Genomic DNA, 22,447 nt, shown 5'->3' on the forward strand with positions numbered 1-22,447 from the left:
CGTTTGGAACGTGGGTTCTGCTGCTGTAACGTGGAGCAGCCCTTGCAGTAATGGCCAAGATCTCTGACCGGGGAAGCCTGTTCCTTGCAGACACTGCACCATCCCTGCTTTGGTTTCTAGGCATTTGTTTTGTGCTCTTCTGAACTGGTGTGACTTGTTGCCTGTGATGGCTTTGATATTCTGCCTACGGATGTAGTGTTTTCTGCAGCTTCATCAAGTAGGTCTGGGAGAAGACCGATACCTCAAATTTCACGGCAGCGTCTGGGCTTGACATGGAAACAGCCTGTCACGTCCTACCACTGCTCTCCTGAATCCCAAACTGGGAAATATTTTTAGTATTGCTGATCATAAGCTGAAGCAGTATAACACACTTTGTAGTAGATCCCATAAAGTGAGACAATTTTAACTTGAAAACGTAACTCCAGTGACAGTGAAGTTCTAAAGCCTTTTCCTAAACTTGCTGTCTCGAGGTACCCTTTGGTCATCTCACGATTCTGAGCCGAACCAGTGAAATTTCCGCTTCAGGTGAGCCGGAGAACATATAAACTTCAACCGGCGGGAGAGCGGCCGGGCCTGGGGAGCGGGGGGGACACGGCGCCCCTGCTTCCCGCCTCAGGGGGCGGCTGAGGGGTCGGGGGAACGGGGCCGCGCCCGGGGCCCCGAGGGGACGGCGGCAGCAGGAGGGAGCTCGCCTCCAACCAGCCGCGGGGGAGGTGGCGGGCCGGAACCCGCGGAGGGTCCCCGGTGCGGGCGAGCAACCCGCGGCGGCGTCTGGTGCCTCAGGCCGCCCCGGCCCGGCCGGCCCCGCGCGGCAGGAGGTGGCCGCGGCGAGGGGGGGGGGTGTGTCACGTGACCCCGCCCCTTCCCGGTCGGGGCAGAAGCAGAAGTGGGAGTCCCGGGGAGGCGCGGCGGGACGAGGTGCTGTCATTCGCACCGGCTGGAGGCAGCTCCCCGCCGCTGCGCAGGTGAGGGGGGCCCGGCAGCGGGACGGGGAGGGGCGGCGGCGGCGGCACTGGCCCGCCGGCTCGGGCCCCAGCGGCAGCAGGTGCCGCCGGCTTGGGGCAGCGCAGCTTCGTCCTGCGCGGTTTTGGCCCGGCGGGGACGGTAGGCGTGAGGGAGGGTGTTGTGAGGGCGGCAGAGGTCTGTCGGCGTGAGGGGCTGCATGACAGGGCTGGGAGCGGGCGAGGGGCTGCGGGCTCAGAGGTAGGGCCCTGGGGGCGGAGGGCACCTGGCCTGAAGGGAAGGAGGTAGTTGGGGGGACTCCCTGAGGGGACCCCGCTGCCCTGCACCTTCCCCGCCGAAGGCCAGGCTGCGGAAGAAGAAGGAAGGAGCTCTTGGTGCCCGACAGCTGCCCTGCAGGGCTCTGCCCAGGGGTGCGGGCCACAGCCTGGGCCCAGGGCTTCCGTCCCTGCCAGGCCATGGCAGGTGGGCAACTGTCTGACTGCGGTTCCCTCCCCTGCTTTTGGCCAGACCGCAGGACTCTGAGGGCAGCAGCTGTGTTGCAAAGCTGTGTGCAAGGAGCCGTGTGTTGATTGCTATTAATTATTAGTGTTGTGGTAATGAACTGGTGTTGCTGGTGGATGGCCGTGCTGGTGGTGCAGTGCTGAGGCAGTGCCTGCTCGGTTGAGGTGTTGTCAGACTCAGTGCTCTGAAAAGTCCCTTCCAGCCTAGACAATTCTACATCCTAAATGCATCCAAAGGCAGGGCTAGGGGAAGAGGATGCAACAGCCCTTTTGCATAAATGGAGGCTTCAGTGCCTGCAGCATACGGGAAAACTTAGAAATTGACTGGAGTCAAACTTCGGATTGCACGTCTTGGTTGACCATATGTGCTGGAAAGCACCTGCTGTGTCATATGAGAGAAGTTATAGCAGAGTAGGGATTCAGCAGTGCTTATGTGAGATGTTCTTTGTTAGCCTGTACCTTTGTAGTTTGCCTTTACTACAGCTTTTCCTCTCTTTGTTTGATCATAGAGTTAAGAATTGTAGACTATCTTCCGATAAGAAGGGTTTGTTTTTGAAACTCCGAAGTACTGAAATGAAGTAAAACTGAATATACAGGTTTTTGGATAGACCAAATATGGGTTTTTTTCCATGTTTACTTGGTTACTTGCAGTGAGTCTGACTTTTTAGTCCAGATTACTGAGGCTCTTCAATAAAAAACAATATAGAAACTACTCTTACAGAAACAGTAACAAATGGCCCCAATTCTGCATGTGGTACAGGACATCATCGCAGTTTTGCTCCTGTAGTGCCTACAGTCAAGGGGAAATAGTCATATATTGGTGTCTGTGTCTAAACTAGAGCTTATGATATGCTTTTGTTACTTCTAGCTGGCTTGTTGAATCATGTAAGTGGTGCTGAACCTTTCTACTTTAGGCTGCAGTAACTCTTTGGTAGAAGAGCAGCAATGCTTCTATTGCACGTAAGGGTGTCTCATACCTCTAAACCACCGGGGCATGAGCTATCCAGATAATGGGGTAATGAGGGTCATTATGGACTTGTGCTGCGTGAATGGGTAGAAATATTGTTGGTTCAAATAGCTGTGCAGTGATGGGTGTTAGAGGGCTGAGGGACACCTGTGGGTGGGTGAAGGGGAGACTCTTAGTATTAAAAAGATTAGGTCTAATATCAATGGCTCCCATTAGTTCTTAGGAGGTGTAATGTGTTTTACTGTTAGGAAGCGCTCTGTGATGTTATTCTTAAACTGGAGCAGGTAGCCAAAACAGGAACAGTCAGTTCAAATTCAAAATCAAATATTATGATATTCTTTCCAGCTTTCACTGATGAAGTAGATGTCCTCAGCTACAGTATTATTTCATAGTAAGCTAAAAACTTGCCTTATGACTTAAGATTTAAATTTGACTGAAAACACCATTCGCTCTGGTTCTGGAAGAAAGAGCAACTTTAAAAGGGGAAGTCCAGTATATTATATTCAGCGGAAACTGTTTAAGAAGCCACCTCTGAGAGGCAGTTCCTTTGTACTAAGGGACTAATCTCTCAAAAAAAATGCTACGTTGCCTTTTATTAAGTAGTTACATTTAGAAAATCCTTTTCATGTTGTTCTAAGTCATGTGTCATTTTACAGCTACACCTTGTACTGTAAAAGGCAGAGCAGATGTGTATTTTGTTACAGTCTCCTAAAAAACTATGCATTTAGAAGTTGAGGTTTTTATTATTGCAGTGAAGTTTTACTAAAATAGTTAAACCTTGTTCCAAATCATGGCATGTTCGTTTTATTACAATTCTTAATGAAAAGAGCACAGTGAGAAGACAGGGTTTCTTTTTTTTTTTCTTTTTTGGAAAACTGGGCAGTGTACAAAGATTTTAATTTAATTTTTTATTTTATCCTCCTTTCATTTCTGTTACTACAAGTCATTGTATCAAGACAAGATGACTATGGCTGTCTTGTCAGATGCAAGCCCATGATAATTTAAATGATTATCTGATTAGTTCCAGTTAGTCAAAAAGTATGTTACATTCTGTCTAAAATCTACCATTGCTTACTACCCTTAAAAAGTTGTCTGCTTCCTCTCAGTTGTAGAATTGGAGTATATATGTTTTTCAGTATTATAAAGAAAGGGTACTCCATTTTCTTATTGCAATAACAAGCTTATAGATATTAAACACCAAATAACCTGTATAATGTTTTGCAAAACATGGAGTGAGACGTGGTTCCTGCAGTAGAGCACTTCAGGTTCACTGTGGGCAATGCAGAAGGGGCCACTGTGCAAGTAAGAAGGGACTATTGTTTGTTTCTCTGTTAACTTACAAAAAAAAAAGTGTTTATTGAAGTGTTTAAAGAAGTTTATTGAAAAATGTAAAAAGAGGTTGGAAAGATTGCACCGGACAGCTTCAAAGTCAGACAGTTTGCACCGCAAGCAGTTAGTGACATGATGGTGAAAGACTGTTTTGTGGTCTTCATGAGAGAGAACAGAAAAGAGCGCTCTTTAGTGAAGAGCAGGTCAGGAGACAGTGACATGGGGTGAGGGGGAGGAGGGTTGGAAGAAGTTACGAAGGGGAAGCGAGAAGTGGCACGGTCGAATTAGCTATCAACACGGAAACTGAAACTGCTTGTGATGGAGAGTAGTGGACTGGGGAGAGAGGAAGAGAACCAGAGGAGATGCCGTGGCTGGTGGCTGCATGTGCAGTGAGATTCTTTAGATCTGTCCTGCTCAGGGATGTGGTTAAGGGGGATGGTTGGGAACTGTGTGGCAGGAGGTCTTGCTACTTGTGTGAAAATGATACGCTTCCTTCTTTGTGCATGGATGAAAGAGCACGTTCCAGGGCATCCCATTTGCAAATAGTCTTGCTGAGGACTAATCAAGCTTGTAATTAGCTGTTTGATGCAATAGTGTGTGGGAGACCAAAGCACAGAAACTTGCTAATATTTGAGAGCTGCTGTTTACGCATCTCTCTTGGCTGTTTTGTGCCAAGATGTGTCCTGAGGGTACGCACACAAATACCTGATGTGTGTAAGGAAAAAGAGACTGTGTAGGAGAAACACAGCCATGAAGCTTTAAACGTGCATAAACTGAGACTTTTTATACATAGCCAAGATTTGTTTCAGTATTTTGTATTTATTCATATTTTCCCCTCATTTTCTTTACACTTCACAGACAGTCAGTTACCTGGTTTAAATTCTTATATAGGTCAGGGTATAAGAGCTTATGCAAGCTGATGTCATTTTTTCTTGTGTTATCTTGTAGGTGGATTGCTAGGCTTCAATCATCAGCACTTCTTAGTTCCTCCTAATGTTAATCTCCTTGATGTAATATCAAGAAGACAGCAACAGTGGCTGCAGAGCCTTTGAGGCCTCTCAGATTTCAGAGGTCTCTTCAGGCAGAAAATTGATGCTTCCTTAGTAAAACATGGCAAGAAGAACAAACCTACTGCAGTTCACCTTGGGGACAGCATTTTGGTTATCTGAAGATAGTATTGGGAATATAAAAAAACCGTAATCCTGGGAGAGTAGAAAGATTTTGAGCATGATTCAAGTCTATTCCAAATACCTCTTTTCTTGTGTTGATATCTAGTTTGTCAGTACTTAGGACAAAACGGATTTCCAGATATTTCTCACAGTGGTGGAAATTAAATCATGGTCAGTTTCAAGAAGGAAAGTTTTAACTTCCAGCTTGCATAGAACTCATGAGGTTTTTATGGAGCATAATTCTACAAATACCCTAAAACAATAAAGAAATTTCCATAGGAATGGTGATTTCTGATAAGAGCTACTTCTGTCTCTATGTCAGTTAGAGAAAATCTCCATGAGCAAAGGTATCTCACTCTGTATAAAAGAAATAAAAGCAGATATGATGCTTGAAAGAAATTTGGTAGGGTCGAAGTACACATTTTTTGATGTCTGAGGAGACTCCTGAAGTCCTCAAATCAAGATAAATACAGTCAGAGTTTGAACTTTATTTTATGAAGTCTATCTTACTTTGGACCTACCAGTAATGATTGCCATTTTCTCAGGAAAAAATGGTATTGTTATTTGAAGGCTTCAGAGGTGCATTCTTGCTTCTTAGTGCTATAAGGTGCTGTTTTGGTAAAAATGCCTTTGGACAGAATATGTGATGTGTTATGCTTACATTTTACATTTGATGCGCATGTCTAATTTTTAAATGGTATACTGGCTACAGAAAACCTGCTAGATACTACAAAAGAGGATTCTACTAAAAATTGTACGAGGTACATTTTTGGCTGTCTAATTAAGAGTTGCTTGTGTAACCGTCCTAGGGAGTAATCCTTGGCTGCCAGTTATACTGGCAGAAAAGTTGGAGGCTTGGTAAGTGAAATAAACTGCTATGGTCAAAGCAATTTGTGCAGTATAATTGCATTTATACTATTTTTTGGTTAGGAGAAAGTGTAGAAAATATGTCAGAAAATGCCACAGAGATACCAAATATTGCTCCTTTAGAAGAGGTTTGTAACAGAAGACTGAGGAAGCAGTTAGTGCTGTGGTGCAGCTAGAAGAGAGGCATTGGTCTTGCTGAGAAATTGAGATCACAATTCATTGCATACAGCAGCTGCTCCACCCAGCTCTTTGTTTTTAATAGATTTTGCAGCAGCATGGCACCGAAGTGTCACTAGTACTGCCCTCTGTGAAGACTGTTCGTGCTTTCTTTCAGGATAAAATGGCAAGGATGCTGTTAATGTTAGCTGTGTAGCTGCCTTGAATTTGAATGGGTGGGAGTCCCTATTAGGTAGCCTTAACTTACACAAATGTAATTTTTAAAGAAATAAAAATGTTATTCTAAATATTGATTTTTCTCCCTTTTCTTTCTCTTTTCAGGACATTGAAAACCATAAAAGTTTGATTTAAAAAAAAAAAAAAAAATGCCCAGAAAGAGTATAAACTATGGAGTGCTGCCAGAGTATGAGAAAAGCCAGATCAAAAGGACCTTGGAGTTGGGAACTGTTATGACAGTATTCAGTCTTAAGAAGAGTAGTCCAGAAAGGAGAACTATTCAAGTCATAATGGAAACCAGGCAGGTAGCATGGAGCAAGACAGCTGACAAGATTGAAGGTTTCTGTGAGTATTTGCAAAGTGTACCTGAATTTGGAGTTACTAATAAATTGATGTAGTTGTCAAATATTGATTTAATGAGCCTTTGTTAACATAATGAAGTTTTTGGCTGAAAAGAGTTTGGTAATTTGCTTGGAATATTCATAATTGTTGCAATGTAGGTGAAGAATCTTCTGCACCTGGTTATTTAGGTATCTAACACTACTTAAATATGATTAACTTGCTTTTACCCTATGCCCCGTTCTCAAAGCTTTCATCTTTGAATACTGTGGTGCTTGTGTTCTCTGAATTGACTTACTGAGTGACAATTGTTTTCCATCGTTATGCATCAAGATGTCTTGTAAATCCAAGCAAGAAGTACTTCTTTCCCCCTTCTCTCTCCCAAAGGAAAAAAACCTGCAAATACAAGGAAAATTAATTCAACTTTCTGGTTTTCTAGGGAATTTGCTGTTTCAGGATAGAAATAATTATTTAGGACCATTATTGGACAGTACTTAGGAGAATGAAACTGTGAGATGGGATTTGCTTTTTGGGATTTGTATGGCTCCTTTTGGTATAGTGTAATTACCGTGCTTGCATATGACTATATGGTAAGTTTTAGGAATTTATTACGGGCATGATTTTATTGTGCAACTACTAAATGGTGTTTGTTTTCAATAAAACAGTTGAATTGTTTCCCTGAATGGCCAGAATAATTTATTGGTCAGCCTCAGCTAATATGAGAAGCTTAGAGTTGAGGAACTGGGTCTATTTGGGAAAAGAAATTGTGACAAGAAGTTGGAGAGGTGGGAAGCCTGAGCAGGTATATATTGTACTGTTTCAGTGCTACCCATGCACAGAGCAGCTGCAACTGGCACCAGTTACTGCCGTGGTGCAACAGACAGGACCATGTTCCTGGTGTTCCCCTTGGGTATGAGCACGCACTAGCGTGAGAGAAACCAGGAAGGAGGAGAATGGAGTTTGTCCATTGAATTGTGGATTTTTAGAAGGTTGGTTTGTTTTTTTTTTTTTTCATAAATACACAGTAAGTTAAGAATGCATCAATCTGTAAGGTTGCAAAGATAGGCCCTGAGAAGTTGCATGTCTTTTGGATTCTCTGTGCAGCTTCCCTTCATGCTCCTTACTTACAAGTATTAAATATCTGTTTGCTACTGTTTCCATTGGTTCCTGTCTCATTCCTTGTGCAGGCTGGACCTGCAACTGGAAATGTAATGTAGTGGAATGAAAGAGTGGTTGTCTGGAGGATGTTTTTATCATTGGTGGTGAAAATGTGGTCATATGCAGTGTTCTGGGAAAAATAAATAGGTCTGAACACCCTAATTAACAGGTAGTCTGAATCATAATCTTGCAGTGCCCCAGTTTGTCATGTGAAAAATGAGGGTCTCTTCCTCTAATGACGGGTGTGAATGCAAGTACATTACTGGTTCTGATATGTTCAGATCCCAAAGTGAGGTGTGCCAAAAAAAAAAAAAAGTCCTGAGAGGAGGTGAATAATTCAGTTATGAGAGCGTGGCATGAATATGCTTAGCAAATAAAGCCTGCGGTTATGCACAGAGCAATAAAATTAAAACAAAATAGAAAATCACCGCTTAGTGCATGAGCGAGGCATTAGAGTACTTTGGCAAAAACAATATGTGATCATATAGTTGAAGTCTTATCGTAGCCATTTGCACAGAGGGGCCAAATTTAAAGCTATACAGCCTGTGCATTCCAGATTTTGGGGTCAACTTTTTAGTGCTTGACTTGTAATCTTCCTTTATCAAAGCTTCCTGGGGGTGGTGTGTGTTTGTGGTAATACATCCTCATAATTAAATAGTTTGCTCTATGCATAGGTTTTAACACTTTTAAAAGAAAGGTGAACATTATAGTTTGACTCTTAACACCTGGATAATCCAGCAGGGTAATGACTTGCTTCCAGTTACGCAGTCAGTCATTACTAGAACAGGGAATATAGCTACAGACCTGTGACTTGCCCAAAGGCTGTCTGCCTCTCTCACTGAAAATTATAGTACTGTAGCAGTTTTTTTAATTGAGCAACATTTCAGTGACCTTTATAACGATGGAAACTTTAGGTCTGAGAATATGTCATACTCTGAAGCACGAATATGCAAAATACTGTTTTGTTGCCTTAAAAAGCAATGAATCTGCCCAAAACCAAGACTTATTTCACAGGCATTTTTTCAGAATATGATATGAACAGTTGTTACAATTTACCATGGACAGTATCTGCTCTGCTTGAAATGAAAGTCACTGCAGCTTTAACTTGCTGACAGTGTTTTTGCTGAAGAGGAAGGAAATATTTTATTTATTTATTTAGTTACTTAAATGTTGTTATTTGCTTGAAAAGTGGAAAAAATATTGATTTGAAACTTTCATATTTGATAATTGAATGGATGGGCTTCTTGAATACTGATGACAGGGGAATTAAAATTTTTATTTCTCTGGAGCTATACTGAGGAGATGGGATCAACTTTGTGGGAGAAGAGTTGCTTTGGCTTGTATATGTGAATGACCCCAAATATTCACTGGTGGATTGTGTTGACTTTGTGAAAAATAAAAAACACATTTGAGCTTTTTTTGTTCTTTTTATTTTTAGAGGCTGAGGGCATAGAATTATCTCAAGTATTACATTGTTTAATATGCTAGTACTGTACAAGAAATAATACTTGTGATGTCATCTTAGTGGTTGTTATTTGCGTGTGCTACAGTCCAGTAAGAATTTATATTAAGTATGATTGGGAAAGTTAAGATGGCTTCCTGTTGTGTGTGTGTGTGCTTTTTAACTCAAGTTTGGAAACTGCTTTTTACAAAAGGCAGAAAACTGGATGTTTGCGTCTGCTATGGGGATAGTGTTTCTAAATCAGATAACGAGGAGAATTCTTAAGCTTTGGGACACAAAAATAGGCAGCTAATAGAGAGGATAGAGACCAACTTTTATACTTTATTTTAATATTCTTTGTTTGAAGATTAAGAAAAAAAAGTTGGGTTTTTTTTCCCCTCTCTCTAACTGCGCTGTACATTGTTGGGAATTTTGGGTGTGATAGTGCTCGTTTTCTTGCTGGTGAACTGTAAATGTATGAAGGAGGCTAAAATTCCTCTAAGCCAGAGTTGCTTATAATTATTACAAGGGCCTTTTTCAAGTTTGGTTAGTACTGTTGTGGAAGTGATTTAACTTTTTGGTTATTGTGAGGCTTAAGGTAGCTACTCTTATTATGGAATAAATTGACCCATGCCAGAGAGATGTAGGGTTAGCTGTACTGATATAAGTGTTTAGACATCCATGGCCCTGAAAGTGTCAGTACTTTGTATTTTAAATTGCATTGCTCTCGAAAAGGTCCCTTTCCTTAAAAACCTGTCTGCATTTCTGTTTAGAATAGAGTGAAAGAGTTGCTAAAATTATGTCTGTTTCCTGCTCGGTGCAGATACGTTTCTCTGGATGCGTAAGTAAAATGGAGATACCTTTCTTTAGAAAACTCTTTTTAGTCCCAGGCCTTTGGTGTGGTAACAAGTGAGGATATACAAAGGCTAGGAAATCTTCTTTAAACAGTCTCTGTCTTCATTGTGTGACTCAAATCATGCAATGTCTAAGTACTGGAGTTTTTATATAGACCTTCTGAAAGACTTGAGTCACCACGTACAAAAGGAATGTTCTAACAAGAATGAACTGGGGAGAAACCTCTGTATTTTCAGATTGTTTGTGTCCTTTAGGGAGAGATATGCTATTTCAACAGTAATTCAAAAGGCCAAATTTTAATCTGATACGTATCAAGTCTTCTCACTTTAATAGAGCAACTGAGGTTTTTGGCCACTTTTTTCTTTTTTTTTTTTTTTCAGCTAGGGTGTTACTGCGATGCTGAGAATGGCGCTACACAATTTCTTAATTCTTCAAATAAAGAGTTTTATTTTAGCTTCTGGTAAGTTCTAGCTTTACAAATCAGAGAGGGAGTGTTATGTACCAGCTCTTCCACTAGTGCTAGTCCTCCCTGCCCACCTGCAAGAGAGGGGAAGGAACAACCCATCAGGGTTGGCTCATGCCCTTCCTGAGTTGTCCTAATGGTGTTGGTAACCTGTGCATGAACAGTCTTTTCTGTAGAGCTGTGCAGCCAAGATTTGTTCAAGTCAAGTGAGTTCTTGGATGCCATTTCAATTTTCATGAGGTCAAGCTAGCTCTTAAGCTTGTTCAAGCTAATCAGCCAAAGACAGTGTGTATATAAGGAAACTCTGTATAATGTATATATGTTGCTGTATCTAAGGAAGCTCTGATCCTCTCGTACAATCTGTGTTTCTTGGGTTTACTGTGATTCTGCTGTTGTAAAATGTAATGCTTTGTAGGCCCCGACAAAGATTAAGTTAAGTGACTGTGGGGTGTCTTTAGCCTGTAAAGTTAGGAGAGACTGGTAAATGAGCACCTTTCAAGAAAAGTTAAATTTGATTTGTCCATGTTTTCCATTTTTGTGGGAGCTTCAATTTTCCTTCTAGATGAAAGGGGAAAGATTAGCAATGGAAAGAGAGAGGCTGCCCGTCCTGGAGTGTTTTTCCAGTTTAGTGGAGGCCAGGAAGGTTTTTAGTGCTGCTGCTTTTCTCGTCACCTGCTAAGACCGCAGAGTACCTTTCATATGCCTTTGCTACATCAGCAGGGTCCAACACAGCCAATTGTCAAAACCAAAGTGGATAGAAGGGAGCAATGCACCTTTGATAAATGTTTTTTTCGTGGACATTTGGCATGCCTGGTTTCATTAGTGTATTAAAATGAATGCCAGCAACATGTGCTTCCTTCTGTGGGCCTGCAGAGAGCTATGCAAATAGCTGAAGGAAGCAGGTCTGCGCTAGATGTGACTGTGTTCACCCATGCTTGGGCTTCTTTTAGTCAGCTTGCTATTGTTCTATACATAGAGACATTTTAGATGCCCTAATAGCTCTAAGATTATCTGAGGGAAATGCTTGTAGACATTGGCTACAAAATGTCGGAGCTTTTTCTTCTGCCTCTTAGTTAGTAATGGCATTTCTTTGTATTCTGCATTGTCCTCGTTTTAAACTGTTAAAGGTAACCTAAAGTTTACTAGGTGGGCAATGGTACTGCTTGTGGGGCTCAGAATCTCAGCACCGTTCATCGGAAGTTACCTAGGTCATCAGTACCAAAAGATTGGTTTAATTTCTGATGCCAAATGTTTTTCCATTGAGGATTTGTGTGGGTTTTTTGTTTGTTTGGGTTTTTTTTTGTTTGTTTGTTCCTTCCCCTCCTTCCCCCTGCTTTGTATGTTGCAGTGTGATATTAGTACTTCCTCAGATCACCCATGCTTTGAAGCCATTGTGTTTTAGTTTTTTTTTCCCCCCATTTCTATTTCCTGGTATGCACACTATACTCTGGTTTCAGTGGAGCCCCTGTCATTGATTTCAGTATGAGAAATTTGCTCTGTTTCTTGGATGAGAAGTAAGTTTTGGTGAGTGTTGTGATAGTACTGCCCCCCGGATAGAGTGACCCGGCGAAAGGTTAGTGACTCTGACGCAGAATGCACGGGGTCTGGGGGAGTGAGGGCTATAAATAGGAATGGTATTTCTGACTGTGTGTAAAGTAACTTTGAGGTGATATTTTCACAGCCTAACATTAAGCAGATAACTTACAAGGCTAGTTTCACCTGTCTGCCCAGACAGTGTGTTGAGAGAATGAAAGGCTTCTCCAGAGCAAAGTTTAGTTCCTGCTCTCAATGACTGTCTGCTGGAGTCTCTTGCTCTGGCCATTGAATATATAAAAGCATAATAACACCAGCTTCCTAACTCTGAGGCAGCATGGGTTTTTTGTGCTTTGTTTCTTTCTGTACAGTTGGTTTAAGTATGGGAGTTCTGTTGCAAAGCATTGTAAATGTAAAAATGTAATTTGAGAGGAATTTTGAGTGTAAAAGACAGCGCAGAAATAAAGGAGAACTTTTTTTCAGGGCCATGGGTCTAAACCCCATGGCACTAGATCTGCAGCTGGGGTCAGATACCATTGCCGGGAAAAATAAGCAAATCCCTTAGAAGTCTAGGGTGGACCACAGTTTTCCCTCACTTTTCCTTGCTGTACCACAGGCTGACTTAGAAGCTGCCTGGTGCTAGGGAAGGCATTGGGCACTTTTGGTTGTGTAGCAGGGGAAAGTGTGTGGTGGGGAATGCGTTTTTCATTGAGTGATACCCTAGTGGAGGTGGGACCCAGTATGACTTGGCTATGGATCGTTTACCCATAGGTTTTATTGACCACTGTACATTCATGGCTTTGCAATTTAAGAACTACAGATCTTGGTAACTATAGTAGAGCTATACTTGAGAGAAGGAAGCTTCAGTTTCTTTGTAGGGAAGGAATTGATTTGCTTGTTTAAGTTGTAGTGGGTCCTTTTCTTGCAGAAACTAATTTATGCATACTAGATACATGACTGTGAAGCTGTGACTTACCAGCATGATTTACTGCAGTGTGTTGCTCAGCGTGTCACTTCCTTATGGTTCTGCTGTGTATTGCTATTGTATATTTACCCTTTACAACAGTGCGTGGGTCCCCGTGGTGGCCCTCGGGTTGCACACACCCTGTGTTGTCTCCCCACTTCCAACTTTCACAGGCTGGTCACACAAAGGATATGTCTTGTACATCCCCGTGGTATCTGGGGGTCACTTCCGCCTCCACAGCAGCTACTCTGCTGCGCTGTTTCTTTGCTAGGATACTGAATGGCCCACAAACAAGTGTACTGTCACAGCTGAGATAGTGGTGGAGGGAACTACTGGGCCAGCAGTGAAAGGCAGAGGGGAAGGAAGGGGTGGCCAAGAGTGAGAAGTGCTTGTCAGTACTCTGCTAAGAGACATGTCTGTGTGACTGGCACCTGGGGTTTACTGCCTGAGAGTACATTTCAGTACTACCTCCCAAATTTCCTCGTATTGTGGTATAGACATTTATATGCACATGAATAAGTGAGGGCACAAACAGGTTATGGTGTTTAAGCTAGTAGGTGGCAAGGCGTAAATCTCCAGGAGGCTGATCCATAATGGATATTTCATTCTTTATCAGATGTAAAGTGCTTTAAGGACAATTATTAAGGGAAAGTTTGTGGCGACTAGAGTTTGATTAGTCACTGGAAAATATGTGAGTTTCTGCGTACTCTTCCATGAATTCTTGTGTTAAGTGATGATTCACAGCCAGGAGAATTTATGCTCCCACATATCCATGGTGCCTTCCTTGAACATGCAAGCATGTGTTTCTCTGTAATACAAGCAAGCATGTTTCAAGGAAGATTCTGTTGAGGACATAAGATGATTTCTCTTGATTACCTAGGAATTTTGTTTTTTCTTCATGTGAAGAGGTGTCCTGCTTTTGTAAAATGATTTAAATCATATTTTGATCCCTTAATCTTTGGAAAAGAAAGATCATCTATCTTTTTTGATGTTCTTGATCTATTGCAAAATACTCCAGAAAAAAAATTATCTAGTGACCGTTTGGCTGTCAGATACTTTAGGAAGCTTACAAAACTGACACCTAAGGTATTATTTATGCAAGTGGCTTACATTCTTAAACATAGATGGGGGATTTTTTTTTTTCCATTGGTTTGACAGCTAAGTAATTTAATTAGTAGAATTGTTAATGCCAATGTGAACTTCCTCTGTGGTGGAAAACTTCTTTTTTTCCCTTTGGAGAAGACAGTATAAACATTTACAACATCTGTACCTTTCTGTGTGAAGTGATGAATATCTACATGTTCTGCTGAGGAATGTGCTAATTGCTAATTTCTCATAAATTACTGTTTTTTTACACTCCTAGCAGAATTTCTTTCCATCTGAATTCCCTTACTGTTTCAGACATAAAGTAATAAATAAACTTAACTCACATGGAAAACCACAAGTCTGTATTCTGTCACTTTCTTTCTGTATACTGAATACTGTTAAAAAGCAGTATGTCATTGCAAAAGTGAATCCACTTCTTGCTCTTTGTGGAGTATCTTTTCAAAGGAACATTAAAAGTCACCTTTTTTTCTGTTTTGAAATTGCTGTGTTTCAGTTGTTACTCAGGCGATCTTTGTGTAGGTCTTCAGCTGAGTATTTAGAGCTTGGTTTCTGTGGTCGAATGAAAAAATGAACGTGTGTAGCCTTTAGCTGTCTTCAAATCATTTCTTCCCTTTAGCAGCTCAGTTCTGCAATGTTTAGTGCTAACTTACAATGACCACACTTCCTGTCATGGCCAGGCAGCGAAACAGGGATGGAATGAACCTCACAGACCTGAGCACCCCTAATGTGGTTGATCACAGTGAGTGCAAAATGTAGGTACGCCAGTACACTTTCCCCGAAGTCAGAATTTTACATGGCAACACTTTTGGTTTGTGTTGTTGCATGAATGTAAACTTATATGGGCACATGTAAATTCTACTGTATTCTTAAGTCATTTCGTGAAAGTGCCTTTCAATTATTAATATGAAACCAATAGCCACTTGAGATATGTGGCCACTCGAATTCAGAACTCCAACTGGGAAGGGCTGTAATACATTGTTGCTCTACTGAGCAGTCCAGTGAGATGTTGTTAATTTAATGGTAATTTGTTGTTACCGCACATGAGAGCTCTGTGCGACCCGATTACTTAAAAACCTCTGGGTTTAAAAGATGCACTTCTCTAAAGCTTACGTCAGTCACTGTCACAGCTAAATCCCCAGGGGACCCCTTGGAAACGTAGTCATGTGTGCTTTCTCAGGGTGTACCTCACCGTTTCTCATGTTCCATCCTTGTAACTGTGTTTTCAGATAATTTTGTGGCTTACCTGTGATGACTTCCTTGGGGCACTAAATGTCGCATGAAATTTCACTGTATGAGGTGAACTACTTCCCATGTCACATCTGTACTGTCATGCTGCAGATCTCTGCTTTCATGTGACTTTGTCCTTCTTTGAGAGAAGCCTCACCTTGTTCCCTTTAGAGTTGCACAGATCCATGTTTCATTGTCTGCTCTGAATAAAACAGGCTGTTAAGGCACACCTTGTATAGTTAATCTTTAATTCGGCAGAAGTGAGAACAAAGCCATTGTCCTCACTAACCACCATGAAGTACATTTGCAAAAGGATACTAAAGGCTTTCTTAATTCACTGGGCCCTCATTTGCACATACTGCCTGTGTTGCAGGGGACAGTTTCTGCCTTTCCAAAATGAAACCACCTTTGGAATATTTTGTAATGCAAATTGTTGAAAAAACATGTGGATTCTGAAAACTGGTTCTTAAATGCAGAATGTTGCCATATGTATATGTACACACACAAGAAAATGCAAATGTATTCGTACAGAGAATGCCCACCCCGTGTCTCGGTCTACAGCACTTAGGTGATCAGAGTCCTTTATTTTCCTCTCTGAAACATTATGAGTAGTTTCTCTTTAGCCTGCTTGAGACTTATGGAAAATACCTGCTGAGGTAAATAATGCTCATGGCCTCATTTCCGACTCTGTAATCCTCCTTCAAATCTCTCTGTGGGTTTTTTCTTCTCCTCCATGAAGTATGTTAACTCTGAGCTCTGATCAAGCATCGTTTGTGGCCACCGACACTGAAGACTCACAGGGACTTTGAATTAGGAGCCCAATCTTACAAGACTCTGTAGTCCATCATGCCAGTCTCAGCTGAACTTTTACACTGTTTATGAAGACTTTTCTGTCAAGGATACCTTGATGGGTTGACAGCCTCTAAGGTTGTCTGACTTACCCATTTATATACAATCTGCCTGACTTTCCAGACTAAAATTACATGACTTGACCGAAGCTGACCTATGCAAACATGCCTTCAAACAGTGAACTTACATGGGCACTTCCAGCTAACATAAGGCGTTCTGCTGTTGGCATTGGCTGGTTTTAAGCAGGGTCCGTTCCCTTACCCACTTGTCTGTTCTGGTGCTGAATGGTTGCACTCCCAACCAGAGGTGGGTGAGCCCAGAGGGGGTGGGCAGAGGCAGAACATCTCCCTTTGAATGGCAGTGCTGGTTTGTTCTCCTCTGGAATGAGGAGCACAGTGGTGTTGAGTACAACAATGCAATTTTTTTTTGCAATTCTCCTGTTTGCGTTGTTCTCTACCTGCACTTACCTTACGCCTTGTCTTCTGCTCAGCTTACACAGCACCTTCTGTAGTAGAATCCAAGTTCTGTTTTACCATCTGCCTCTAAGTGTAACTGAAGGAAAGGTAACAGCAATTCATAGGTATAAGTATGGGACTAAATGTGATCACTGCTGCCAGGTTATTTGAATGGAGATCAGTGGAGGTGTTGAGGATCAAAAGTTTATTAAGTGTATGGCAGTGAAGAGCTCTAGCAGGCACTTTGGAAGGCACTGAGCAATTAATCTGTTCAGTCTTTGGAAAGTAGCTATGTGGTAGTGTAATGATCCATTCAATTAACTGATTTGCCGAACAACACAAAACAGCAGGAGCTGAGATTCAGCAGCTTCAGGCTCTGAACTGCCACGAATGCTGCATGTCCAGATCAGAGCCTGAAACAGGATGGTAACTGAAGGTGCCTTCAAGTCCGGTCTTGTTAAAGAGCCACTTGTGGGAGCTGTCAGAATCAATAGGTGACTGATGAGGCTGCCAAGGAGATCCTTTTAATCCATGGAAATAACTAGTATTGTAGGGGTTTTAGAGTGGCACTAGACTTCTAAACTGTTTGGCTGGGCACTGAATGTGTTGTGAGTGTCCCCCTGTCTTGCTGGGTGTGAGTCAACTTCTCTACAGGGCATACTTTGATTTATGTTTCCTTGGGAAATGCTTTAGTCTTCTTACACTATTTTATGGAAATCGCACCTGCAAGCGTGTTGGGATTTGATCTGACACTGCAAGCAGCATATGTCCAAGTCTGTGCTTTTTTCAGGTGTGTCAGACCCCAGGAATACCTGTCTGTGAAGCCAGGCCAGGATGCAGCTCTGAGATTGGCAGGTGGGATTGGGAAGGAGGAAGGCTCCAGTACTTTAAGGCAGTAAGAATATAGGGTGTCTGAGGTGCTGTGCTTGTAATTCTGTTACAGGCATGAAGTTGCATTTTAATTGTTCAGTGGCAGATTGTGCTATAAAAAGTTCACAGTAACTGCGTAACAGCTACGTTGGTACAGTTGATTTACTAATCTGAGTCTGAAATGTGCTGCAGCGTTTCCTGGCCTGTTCCTTTCTCTGTTCAGTTGGGATCAGCCATTCTGGACTTAGTGGGCATCGTGTGGAGGGTGCCAGGCGACTCTAGCCTACCTGGGGAGATGGCAGAGCTTAGCGCAGGACCAAAATTTATCCTTGCTGTGCGTGTCTCTCTTTTCCCCCTCTGATTTTCTGCCTTGGCTTTTCTTTCAATCATACGGAATAACACATCCTAAACGACAGTATAAATTGTCATTAAAATATATGCAGGTAGTTTCTGTTCATTTCTGAAACTATAACATGTATTATATCTTCTGTTCTGTAAAAATCTAAAGGATATTTAAGAAAACCTGTGTTTTGTACATCTGTTTCATATATTATTTAAGTAAGCATAATGGTATCTTGCCAGAATTTTGTAGAGCATATATAATAGGTTGCCTGAAAAGTACACAAATGTGAAATTCTGAATTTGAGGAGTGTTTTATATTAAAATTTTCTCTTTCTCTCCCCACCCCCCAAATTTTGTTCTCCTCCTGAACCATTCCTCTATTTACTGAATGTTTAGCAATTAGGGTATAGTAATCTCTATTTCAAAGACCAGTCAGAGAAACACTAATATGGTTACCAGTGTGAGACCTGTGCATACAAAAATCCTTGTGCCTATATGTATATACACGTATGTTCACGTGGGAGAATGAGATGGTAGGTTGAAAGGTTGTAATGCAAGGAAAAGAAGTGTAGTGAGTATATGTAACTGAGGGAGACATTGAGTAAGTTTGCGTGTTTGTTTCAGAGATCTGTATGAGGTAAGAGCCACTTGAAATGACAACAGCAAGGCAAGTTGTGAAATCTGTTTTATCGCTGGTTATGGTTTATACTTTGAGAGGGGCTTGGTGGTGTGATGTTTATGTGTGTGGATTTATAGGAGTCTGAAACAAAAGGCGTACTTCACTTTGAAGTTAAAACTGTGTTTTTCAGCAGCGATTTGTTGGGTGAAGGGAAAGCAGAAAGAGGTGACTGGGGTTGCTCTTACCCGTGATTAGAATGAGCCAACATGGTGCGCAGTCCATGCTGTTTATTGCAGCCATGCCACCTCCTTCCCTCTCCATTTGGCTACTTTCTGTCTCTGCGTCCTGATTCTTCTCTGCTGATATTAATGTGAATTGGTGGGCTCAGATCATCTTTTTCAGACGGTGGCGTTTTGTGATGGATATATGGATATAACACTAGGGATCTCAGTGAGACTCTGGATGCTAAGGGGATCAGAGTCATCAGTGGGAGCTTTTGGTTGCTGGTCACTTATGGTCATGTCATGAATTTATTTTAGAAGTTTGCATTTAAATTTTGGGGCCTTGGCCAATCAGATGTGCAGATCTTAGGAGATGTTTTCATGATTTGAGAGGGTGGCTGAGACACAGAGGTCAAGACATTAAAAGCTCTATCTTGAAGATAATTACACTGGGAAAAAATAGTTTACGAAAGATGCTTGTGTCCTACTATTAGTTCAGGTTAACCTTTGAGGTCCCATTTTCCCAAGGTAAGTTGTTTAATGACTGGTAGATAGGAGTGCCTGGTGGAAAGTTTGGCCTGGGATACTTTGCAGAGAATAAGAAATTCCAAGATGAATTAATGTTTCATTATCAGGATTTTATTGATGAACTTCCTTGCTTGTCTCTCCTTCCTTTCCATGTTGGCGTCATCGAAACCCAGTGTTACACAGGCCGAAGCTTTAACCAGCGTTCAGCTCCCACTCCATTGGGCTTTTCCACTATGTTATTAACTGTTCGGTTACTGGTGAGGTGCTCATTTACAACAGGGGTTTTATTTTGTGGTGTTCTTAAATGCACCCTCAGCTTTTTCCTTGGATCTTGCTATGTCTGATAAACACATTTCAATAGCAGCCATGAAATGTTATTCTTCACTCTTCATCGTGTAGCTCAAGTCAAAACTGTCCAGAAGTGGGAAGAGCCATTTATTTGTCTGGTCCACAGGCAGAACAAAACCACTTCCTCAGTTTTCTAATAAGCATCTTATCTTGAGGGTGCACATATTTCTGTTTCAGTGCTGTCTCACTACTGTTATGCAGGCTGTGTAGCAAGGGTTTGATAAAAAGGGAGCTGACTTGAGAAAATATGTGCTTGTTCAGCATTCCTGTTCTGCTATGCTCTGTAATACATACCTGTGTTCTGTAAAAAGCGGCACGTTAAAAGTCATACAACAGGTTATGTTAAATGACAGACGTCTTTTTGGAGTTGACCAGGAAAAAGCTCACATGCATTTTAATTATTAGGCTGGATTTTCTATTTATATTCCTAGTTTAAATAATTTTCTTACAAGTGCCAGTTACTACACTAGCTGACCAGCTGACAAGGTCAGCTAAGATCTGATGCATAGTTTTTTAGATGGGTAAGTTAGAAGTTGTATCTTTTCTTTTTTGTCTCTGAACAGTTGTCATGTCTTGCTTAGAGTAAATGCCATTTGTGAAATCATCTCTTCTGTAACCCAAAGGGGCTATGTGTATACACTTTGTCCATGGATAATCAGTGATAGTGAAATGATAAAAATATGACAAGTTATTTTTCTTCTTCTTTTGGTCCTTCTCTACTGTTGTCTGTTAGTCAGTAATATATTTAGCTGTGGATTTGCAGATTGCAAGCTGGTGCAATTTCCATTTCTTGACCAATAAAGATCTGTAAGTTTATATATATATAGATATTTTATATATGTATGCATGCTTTGAGTTGTTTATCTTATTGTTTCAGGCTCTGCTGGAACATAAGTGCAGTTGTACTGACTAAATGTTGTTTTCTTTCAGTGGATCTGATGGAAATAAAAGAAATTCGCCCAGGAAAGAATTCAAAGGACTTCGAGCGTTGCAAAGCAAAGCAACGAGAAGAACACTGCTTTACTATTTTTTATGGTACCCAGTTTGTCCTCAACACCTTAAGCTTAGCAGGTACTTTTTTTCTTTTTTGTTTCTTCTTTAAACCTACTGATTGAAAAAATCAAATACATTGATGGAACAGTAATCCATAAAACACTGCAGTTTTGACTTCTGCAGTTCAGGAGTGTCCCAGATGTTTAAAATCTGGAGATAGACCTTTTACTTGGCCCTTCATGTCTGTGAACTGCTCCGTTTGTAATGTTTTCCTTTGAAATAGCGTATTGTGTGTGTGTAGTTTCCGATTTGCTCAATCATTTCTAGCAAGGGTTTTGCTGATTAAATGTATGTAGTAAGGTTTTCAATGCTGAAGAGCAGAGGTGACATTGTCATCAAAAAGGGATATAAGTTCTTATAGTGCAGGCTGAATATGGTTTCTAGCAAGTGGAGTTTACAAAGAGATTTCTCTTCTAAAAAGTTTGTGATGGATCCTGGGTTTAGAATCATACAGACAATTTATTTGGAGTGGTAGTTCTCTCTGTCCTGTGCAGGAACACACTTGTCCACTTAAATCATTAAATTCATTGCAAAATCATAATGGGAGAAAAGAGGAGTGCTTTGTAAGCATTTTAACACTAATGCTATCTTTTTTAAAAATTGAATTAATTGCTTATAGATTGCAGTACTAGAAGACTGTTTTTTTGCAGTATGATGCACTGAAGATGAAAGACTGCTCGTGACTAATGCATTCTTACAGGCTTTTAACATTAAATAATTTTTACCGTTGTTGGCTGAAGTCTGTGAAAATTTTGAGTAAGCAGCTGTGCTTAAGTGCAGCTGGGCCAGGTCCTCCAGACTGACTTCCTCTAACAACCCCCCTGTCCCTCCTCCATGGCAGTTCTCAAAACCAAGCCTCTGCCAATACTTGGAAAATACTTGGTACCATGAGATATGTTGCTGTAATACTGAACTGCGGAACAACTTGATATAACTTTCAGTTAAGGGGGAAATCCTTTTCCTTGTTAAAGTACTTTGTCGTGGTTTCTTAAAACAATATAAAATAATTGTTACTTAAAGGGAATTGTAGCTGTCATAAAGGGCAGAATTGTCTTGGGAGAAGAATTGGTTTGACAATGGTCGTGGGTGTTCTTTCCGAAATTGTAACTGATTGAAAAACATTTCCAGGGGGAGCTGAAGCTGGACTCTAGCTTCATCCTCGGGGGATAAAGCATTGTTTGAAAGTATGTTTAAATGAAATGTAATCTTAATCTTTTGGGAAACTGTTTTGCTTTGAAGGCAGTTAAAAGAATTTGCACAGTTTACAGCTTCTGTGTGAACATAATTTTTCAGAACTGGTTTAGTTGAAGAATGCCTTAATGAAATTTCAGAACCAGCATGCTAAAGCAAATGGGCTTTGCCCAGCTGAAAGCTGTAATGATAACAACTCATCCAAGGCCAAAAAAAATGGTTTCAGCTTAACCGGTGTTCCCTTAGGAAAGCTGTACCTAGCAGGCAGTTCATCATCTTGCTTCTGTTGGGTCAAAGCATTACCAAATGTGATCATGTTAAGTGATGTAGAGGACTCTTCTGGTTTGGGAAATGGAAAAGCAGATTACATTTAAAACAAAACAAGACAGTGATAAACCAGTTTGTAAGGTTGGGAGGAAGGTGTACCTGGCTTCTAGTGTTAAGCCGCATAAGGAATTTTAGACCTTTTTTAACTTGCGTTAAGATGTGTTCTATATGAGCTAAACCAGTTTTAGGTTTAGCTGTTCTTGCCTAAGTCAAGTCTGGAACGATCTGTGTTTAGAGGCATGGTTAGGACAGACAGGAGGTGGTTATGTCCATCAAAAGCCAGTACTTTACAATTTTCTTGTAGGTTGCTTGGAATATAATGAACTAGCTTTATGCTATAACACACTGATTTCTTTTGTCTGTGCACTT

The 22,447-nt window shown here is 41.2% G+C and overlaps 1 protein-coding gene across 1 annotated transcript in view; it reads left to right on the top strand.

Annotated features, from left to right (window-relative positions):
• Positions 1–856: 856 nt before the first annotated feature.
• The window catches only part of PLCG2 (phospholipase C gamma 2), a 64,681-nt gene continuing 43,090 nt past the window's right edge, over positions 857–22,447 (top strand). Inside the window, exons 1-3 of the mRNA XM_054199078.1 lie at positions 857–965; positions 6,294–6,533; positions 20,438–20,578. Of these exons, the coding sequence (XP_054055053.1) occupies positions 6,338–6,533; positions 20,438–20,578 (337 nt within the window). The 5' untranslated portion in view covers positions 857–965; positions 6,294–6,337. The remainder of the gene's footprint in view (positions 966–6,293; positions 6,534–20,437; positions 20,579–22,447) is intronic.

Source organism: Rissa tridactyla, chromosome 4 (assembly GCF_028500815.1).
Source record: "Rissa tridactyla isolate bRisTri1 chromosome 4, bRisTri1.patW.cur.20221130, whole genome shotgun sequence".
Lineage (NCBI taxonomy): Eukaryota > Metazoa > Chordata > Aves > Charadriiformes > Laridae > Rissa > Rissa tridactyla.